Source organism: Poecilia reticulata, linkage group LG12 (genome assembly GCF_000633615.1).
Source record: "Poecilia reticulata strain Guanapo linkage group LG12, Guppy_female_1.0+MT, whole genome shotgun sequence".
In the NCBI taxonomy this organism is placed as follows: domain Eukaryota; kingdom Metazoa; phylum Chordata; class Actinopteri; order Cyprinodontiformes; family Poeciliidae; genus Poecilia; species Poecilia reticulata.
Window position 1 is genome coordinate 8098321 of NC_024342.1, and position 8224 is coordinate 8106544.

General features: G+C 42.0%; 1 protein-coding gene across 1 annotated transcript; it reads right to left on the reverse strand.

The window, feature by feature from the left end:
* Positions 1 to 704: 704 nt before the first annotated feature.
* ptger4b (prostaglandin E receptor 4 (subtype EP4) b) lies at positions 705 to 7880 on the reverse strand. The gene is made up of 2 exons (XM_008423628.2): positions 6371 to 7880; positions 705 to 3570 (listed from the first exon to the last, which is right to left on the reverse strand). The coding sequence occupies exons 1-2, from the start codon at positions 7175 to 7177 to the stop codon at positions 3007 to 3009; spliced, it is 1371 nt and encodes a 456-aa protein (XP_008421850.1). The 5' UTR covers positions 7178 to 7880; the 3' UTR covers positions 705 to 3006.
* Positions 7881 to 8224: the final 344 nt, after the last annotated feature.

Consider the following 8224-nt stretch of genomic DNA (forward strand, 5'->3'; position numbering starts at 1 on the left):
CCATGTTGGACCTGGAAATCTTCGTGGGGAGTGTTGAAGAAGCAATCCATCCACAGGTGAGCGAGGTCGTAGAGCCGTCGGCTGGTTCCATCTGAACAGCTCTGTTTTAAGTGCTTCGGTCATTACTGCTGTTATGGGAAGAGGTGAAGGGGATAACATGTGTTGCACATTTTTAAAAATGATCCTGCTGACAAAGGAAAACACTAATGAAGACCATTTCTTATTAAAGGGGAGTGTGGATTTTCTTGCACAGGTATTCTGTGTACTTTTACTTCATATTAAGATAAATAACAAAATTGTTAGTAGACCATCATTAATTGCAGAGGCGTTAAGTGAACACTTTTCCTCAATTGGTAATTCATTACCCAGTCATTCATACTCTGAGTGGAACCAGATTCAGAACAGATGTGGCTGTTCTTTTGCCTTCAGAAACTTCACATGAGCTACTGCTGACGATCACCTCAGAAATGTGCTGGTTCAAGAGGTAAGAGGTGGTTTGGTGGAAGCAGATTATTATTGAATTTAATCGAAGTCCTGGTGTTGGGTACAAGATGGATATTCAAAGTGTGGAAATGGAAAGAGTTTGTGAAAATAGGTTTCTTTCTGTAAACCCCAGTTAAAACCAATAAACTATCAAGGAGCATCTCGGTTCTCAGTAAGGTGAGATGCATCCTGGAGCACAAATCACTACACGTCCTCTACTGTTCACTGGTTTTACTGGTATTTAATTTGCTGTACAGAGGTTTTTGCGGCGATACTTACAAATGCGCAACTCGATCACTGGATCAATATTACAAAAAAATAAAAAATACACAACAGATAATAACACCAGCTACAAAGATCATGCAAAGTCATATTTTTTCAAAATCAAAAACATTAAATTTCCCTGTCGTGGTTCATTCTCAAACAGCACAACTTATGTACCAGAAGTTGTTTTTGGAAGGGGTTGGCTGTAGATCTCAAGCAAAGTTTTCACAGAGTACAGGAATGAGGGGCTTTGACCATCACCAGGTGTTTTCACAGATCCTTTGTTCCCTCTTTTGCGATACGTATAAGAAAATATGCCTATACTGTATCTGACACACATTCTTTGATTGGGGATTTGATTGTTTTTTTAGGGGCAATGAGTAGGAAAAATGACAAGTATATTCTTCTTCCTAGTCCCTTTTGAACATGTTATTCTGTTTTTGTTGTTGCTGGACTATTTTGATTGTTGCCTTTTTTTTCCTTTTGTTTGTTTATGTATTTATGTCTGTTTCTGTCGTTTTTCTCATGTCTCATGTTTCTCATTCAGCAGGTGGCTGCAGTGTCATTCAGCAGGTGGCTGCAGTGTGATGAAGTCATTTCCATTGTCTGAGTTGTTTAATTTATCTTTAGAAACTGGTCAAACCCCATCAGTATGGAAATATGCTGGAGCAACCATCATTTATAAAGGGCGGACCATAACAGACGCACCTCAGTTATTAATAACTTAACTGTGTCAAAGGTTTTTATTGCCAAATAGTTCAATCTACCATGGAACATGTCTCCAGAAATGAAGGCCTTAGTCGCTGAATCCATTTGCAAATTGTATATTTCATGAGTAATGGCTTCTTTCTGTCTGAGTGGCCTTTCACTGTGAATAATAACACTTGGTAGCTTTAACCAGCATCTTCGTGAGGGTTTATAAAATTTTTAAAAGCCGTATTAAGCTCAGTGTTCATGAACTTCTGACTTTGAGGAACGTAATAAAAATATTAAAGAATCGCTCTATTTTTTATTTTTTTTAGTAACCAGAAGCTAATTTGGTAAATCCCAACGGAACAGTGAGAAAAATTGTCTTTTTTTTTTGTAGTGTCTGAACATCTGGTTTCAGCTGTTATTCTTATTGAGGGGTTTCCTGAACATTTGTATCCAACACCCTTTAAACTGATAACCAACACAGCCGATTGCATTTCTAAGTAATCTGAGTAGGACAAACCTGTGAATGTTAACCTCTGTCTATATTCTGTGAAGATACCAGCGATTGTTCACTGGACTGGATAATACGAGTTTGCCACTAATGTGAGACGGATGGGATCAATGTAAATACATTTGTTCTGAATTATTCTTTATCTTCAGCAAAGGAAAAAAAGGGATGGTTCTTCTTGTTGCTCCTGTTTTTTTTGTTTTTTTTTGTGAATAATGCAATTAAAGCAACATTCTTAAGAATCCATTTTTTATTATTTTCATTTGAGGAGTTCAGCATGTTATGGCGTTTGTTCAATGAAAAACAGGTGCATGTGGACTTTTATCAAAATAATGTTTTTAGCAGCACAAAGATAATAGTGTTGAAAAACAATGTTACCTGTCAGGACACTGGATGTCTTGTGTTTTTTAATTTCCTTTCTTAACAACAGCACACAGTCAAATTAGACGGGACGCCCTGCACTTTACGCTAAGCCGAAATAAGATAGGACTCTTTCAAAGTACTGCGCTACAATAAGCAAATGAATAATGTCATAAAATAAGTCACATTAAGGTTTTTTTTAGTCATCTTCTAGTGTATTTACCATGGAAAAAAAACCACAGTGTAGCTGCCTTTTGGTATGAAATGCAGAACAAAATACTATATACCTAGCAATGTCAGGGATGCACTTTGAAATAATACAACCTGTTTGCAAGTGTCAAGACATAAAAGGAAAAAAAAAAAAAATCCAAACACTATAAGTGTATTCATCTTTTGGAAATGCAAAATGGCACAGAAGTATTGAAACCTTCTCACAGAGAAGACATTAGCATACATTTTCATTCTTTAAATAATTTAACACGCTGTTCACATTTTAACATTGATGCTATACAGTCAGTCATTGCCTGTCATTCATGAAGGCTGAGCAGTGGTTCGAAAGTCTTCAAAGTGCAACAGAAGAGCTCCTCGGTGATGTCCGTGGATTTGTACGTTACAACTGCGGTGATTTGAATAAATTGTGGGAGGGAATCAATACTGAGGAGTAATACGTTGATAATACACCAAGGTCATGACGAAGGTTATATGCATTTTTCCTGCGTGTTTGCAGTATTGTCTGTGAGGGTCACGTGCAAAGCCGTGTCCTTGGGACAGATTGGAAGGTCACTGGGCACCGTACATGCCTCGTCGTCCTCTATCCCCGTCTGAGGCTGCGGCTCCTCCTGCATACACTGCAACATCTGTGCAGCCGCCGGACAGGAGCCGTCCTCGCACCCGGGCTTAAACGAGGCCAGCCCCAGCGCGTTCCCGTCACTCGGGTACAGGGCGGTCCGTAGGGTGCTGACTCTTTCTCCCGGCTGACGGGATATCAGTGAAGGGGAGTCCCGCGAGATGATGGAGGAGGAAAGGGCGCCGTCCGCACAACGAAAGCGTCCTCCTCCCCGCCGTCCCCGCCCGCCCATTTTGCAGAACAGGCACTTGATCTTCTCCAGGACTTTGAGAACCACCGTCTTTTTCAGGAGAATGTAGAACCAAGGGTCCAGAATGGGGTTCACGGAGGCCATGCGGATGGCTATGAGGTCCTTGTTCAGCCCAGAGGTCTGCGACGTTTGGTTTGAGAACAGCTGGTTTTCGAAGATCCTCAGCTAATGATAGAAGACAGAAATAAATTAGTTTTAAAAGGCAGCATTCCAAACTACAGAGGGGTATCACACTCCCCAAACCCGGCTCACATCTTTGAACTTTTTAGATTAGATTTTGCATGACGGAAAGTGTGGAATTAAAAGCAAAGGACATGTTTTTTTGTGTGTGTGTTTATTTGTTTTGGTTTTTGCAAACTAAATCTGAAAAGTGTACTCGGGATTTGCTTACGACAGCAGTTACTCAATGCACTGTGCAGAGGAGGCCTCAAACTGCAGACCGCCAGGGCCGGTGACCTTCAACCTTTAGATGTCTCTCTGATTCAGCACACCTGACTCCAATACTAGCGCATTAGCAGAGCTCTGTAGAGCTTGACTGTATGCTAGTGAGCCAGTTTTACCATTTAATTCAAGCGTGTAGGACACATCTGAAAGGTGACTTCAGCTTGAGACCACTGCTATGCCTTTTTCCCTTCACTTCCAGCTGCGAGTCCTTCGGGGTAAGACGAGCTTTACAGATGCAGAGACAAATTCATGCTCATTCTTTTTTTTGCAAGACAGTTCAAATTCAGTTCATCTGATGGAGAGCATCGGCAAACATCCACGTTTAAGTATCGCCTTTGCACCTCAACTGAATCTGGCCTGGACTTTGACTTAAATGGATCTGGTTGTATTCAAAATGCCTTGACTGATTTCCACAAAGCAGCACTGTTCTCGGGTGTCCCCCCCCCGGTCAGGTGGCAAGTCCTGTTAGGGTGGAGATCTTAGTCCATTGATTTGGGGACATGAAAACGTGACTGTGACAAAACCACGTCGCACTAGTTTGACGTAAAGTTAGGCTTTTTGGTAAACACACCAAACTGCACCAACCCGTGCCACACCGCTCACTGGAAATGAGTCACTACTGTCCCACCTCACATAAATTCCCATTAAAAGACTGAAAAGATTGTTGATACAACATGAAAAGTTCTCAGGAGAGTAAATCTTTTTATTGTAAAGCATTGCACATTAGTGCCATGCGCAAATTCTTAATGACTCCTTACTGATGACAAATTCAGTGAGATCACAGTGGGGTCTAAATGGAAATGGGCCAACAAGAGCCGTTCTCACTGTCATCAAAAACAAGCCTCTGGCTGTTGCTTCCCATGAGTCTAACCAACACTCGTCCCTTGAAGCCAGAGGCACAAACGTCTCAGTTTTTAACATGACAGTCTTCTCCCCCCTCCCCTCCGTAGTTTGGTGAAACTATTTTTACATTTTCTGGCCTCGTAAGGTTAATAACCTAATTAACGGTTCCATTACATCTTCTGGTCCTCGTGTGAAAGATGTGGGATGAGACAGTTCTGTTGCTCCATTTACCCAAACAAAATAGGAACGCTGCAAATATTGAATGTGCTTGATGACAGGTTTTATGGTCCTATTTCAAAACTTTGATCTCAATATGAGATCTAAAGAGACGGATATAAAGGGAGGCAAATTGAGAAGTAAATTTTGTATGTAATCCTTTTTTTCTCCACAGGGTAAAGGTTTCATTAATCACAAAATGTGTCTTAATGAGTCTGTAATGAGAAAATTAAATCACTTTCAGAATTTCTTTGCAACATTCACCTCAGATTTTACATGTTTAACCCTCTTGAGACTCCCTTCGCTCATTTCTGTCCTTTTAGCCACTTTTTAATTTTTAATAGTATTTTTAGCCTGTGTTAATGCTAATCGGATAGAGATTTTTTTTATATATAATTTAAAACCCTCAGCACAATCAAACAATATAATTTAGATATAATTTAATTTAGCCATCACATTGTTGGACATTTATTTACTCTTTAAGTTACACATTTAATCATGCAGTTGCATCAGATCTAATGCAGGAGGCCTAAAGAGAGCCCCTTTGTTTTCTATTATTGGAAACAATAGCTCTAAATAAACAATCCACACAAATAACTCATTCTGCACTTCAGCATTTTTAGTTTGTTTAAAAAAATAGAGGATGCTGTAATTACAAAAAAGTATATATTTTTTAAGTAAATAATGCAAAATGCATGACAACTTTAAAGTTCTGATTAGGACTGACGAGGTTAAAATGCTTAGAAATGAAGGCAGAAATAAATAAGCAAATACATAAATACAGTACACGCTGAAAATAATTTTTGTTTTTTAGATACACTTATTCTGCAGATATTTTTTGTTTTCAGCTTCTTTAGGTGCAGGGTTTTATGCAGCAATATATTTTTTTCACTTTTGCACAATACTATTCTCTGACACTGTGAAGATGCAAAGAGGCAATCATAATGACAAGTACCTTATTTTTTTTTTTTTTTTTAAACTCTACTTCTTCTGCCCCCTCTGCAGTGCAGCCCTGGGCGTTTGGTCATATTCTCGCATCAATAGCCGCCACACGTTGCAGCAAAATGCCAGCTTTAGAGGGGGGTCCTGCGCTTCAGAGAGCTGCCGTCTCGTAAGACTTACGCCCCCATTTTAATAGATATGCGGCCAGAAAACCAACAGAAACCGTATCAAAGCTTGGTTTACCAACTGAACGGAAAGAGCGCGCGCGTAACCACACGTGCTTCAGAGACATGCCTCATCTGCCCACACAGATCTCAAATAAGAACACAAAGTTCTGGGAGTCCGCGGTTGTCACATACATTTCAGTTCCTGTTTACTTTTAATGCTAATAAAACTGTATATTGTTTAATTCCGATGCTTTCTTACATTGTAGAACCTGTGACAACTACGGCGCGCACGCACAGACCCAAAAGCAGCAAAGTTTAAGCTATGATCTCACCCCTTCCACCCCCATACTTACAACTAAAGGTATCGAGCAGATGAGGACCACGGCGGAGGTTCCGATGAGCACAACCACCATCTGAATCTCCACTCCGGCTAAGCGCCTGAAGTTCCGCCGGCGTCGCAGCTCCGCGATGCGCCGCGGGTCCGTGCCCAGCGAGGTGCGGCGGATGAAGCGCCTGTGCATCAGGATCAGCGCCCCGCACACCATCACGTTGCAGAAGACCGTGGCCAGCACAATCACCGAGTTGACTCCCGCGTAGATCAGGTTGAAAGTTCTCACCGTGGTCTTGTTGCTCTGCCAGTCGATGAAGCACCACGACTTCGGCTCCTGGACCTTCACCTCCCCGATCCCGGCGACGGGCAGCGCGCAGAACACGAGGCACGACACGTACACGGCGAAGAGCGTCAGCGCGGCCAGTCTCTGGTTGACGAACTCGTTGTAAAAGTAGGCATGATTTATTGCCAGGAACCGTTCCACGGACATGGTGAACACGATGCTAAGTTGCACCAAGAAGAAGTAGAGCAGGATGAAGCCCGAGTACTGGCACAGCTTTCCCTCCAGCGAGTTGTTGTTCACGTAGATGAAGAGGGTGACGGGGCTGGCCAGCAGGGTGCCCAGGAGGTCTGTCACCGCCAGCCCGCACACCAGAGTATAGAAGGTCGTTTCCTTCTGCTCCTTCCGCGACAGGCGCAGGACTACGATGGCGATGACATTTCCGATCACCCCGATTACAAACATGATCGCCGGGATGGTGAGCGAACGAGAAGGCGTCTCTTCCGCCGTGGCGTTCATTCCTGCGAGCGACTCGTTCACAGCAGACATTCTCTTCTCGGTTCCGAAGGACAGACACTTTCCATCAACGCGTCTTCTTCATTGCTGAACAACGAATCCATTGTGTCCACCGTCCGCTCACTTTTACGCACGGCATACCTCCATCTTTTTTTTTTTTTTTAAACCACGGAAAAACAAGAACTCATGAGCGAGAGAGAGAGTTTGGTCTAATGTCTGGAGGCTTGCACCTTCACGTCCTCATCACACCCACAAACTTGACAGGGAAGTCTGAGTATGAACGGCAGCTCCTCCTATTCAGGTCTGGGTTGTTGTCAGTGTGCGCGTCCAGGGCGCACAGGCGAGGAGGCGCAGTCTGAGTCGCAGCTCGCAGTTTCATATCCTCTTATTGCTGCATTTACGACCATCATCACTTTTTAGTTGACATCGGCCAAGCGGTCAGGACAGTAGTGGCTTAAAGCAGAACAGCATGCTTTTTTTTTTTTTAATTAAACAAAATCAGAGGTGGGAAAGAGATATAAAGCGTTTCCTCTTTCCTGTATAGTTTTCGCGGTTGAAACATTTCAATAAGACCGCGCTTTGTTGGAAATAACAGGCAATTTATCTTACGGTTGACCTCTCCTTCACGGTCAACATAAACTGTCGGAACTAAAAATAGCCTCATCCATATTAAATCTTATTTCCCTGTCGAAATTATGTCAGTTTAAGGGGTATGGAAAAATTCCATCCATCCATCCATTTTCTTACACCCTTGTCCCTCAGTGGGGTCAGGAAGGTTGCTGGTGCCCATCTCCAGCTAACGTTCCGGGCGAGAGGCAGGGTTCACCCTGGACAGGTCACCAGTCTGTCACAGGGTATGGAAAAATTAATTGAGAAAATTACAAATAATTGTGAAATTGTCCGTACTCAAAAAAAAAAAAAAGAAAAAAAATAGTTACAATTTGATTGATTTTTAAAAATAACTTATCTAAATTAAACAACCGTTGAAACCATTCTATTTTATTTTGACTTAAACTTTAGACACAAATGGTAAAACCTTCCAAATTAAATTTAATTGAAAGTGCAAAATATTTGAACATT

What these genes read in the sequence shown, in the direction of transcription:
- ptger4b (XM_008423628.2), bottom strand. Translation starts at nt 7,177, where the DNA reads ATGTCTGCTGTGAACGAGTCGCTCGCAGGAATGAACGCCACGGCGGAA. An exon ending in TCTGCTCGATACCTTTAGTT is followed by an intron (nt 3,571 to 6,370) that starts GTAAGTATGGGG and finishes TTCTATCATTAG; the next exon opens with CTGAGGATCTTCGAAAACCA.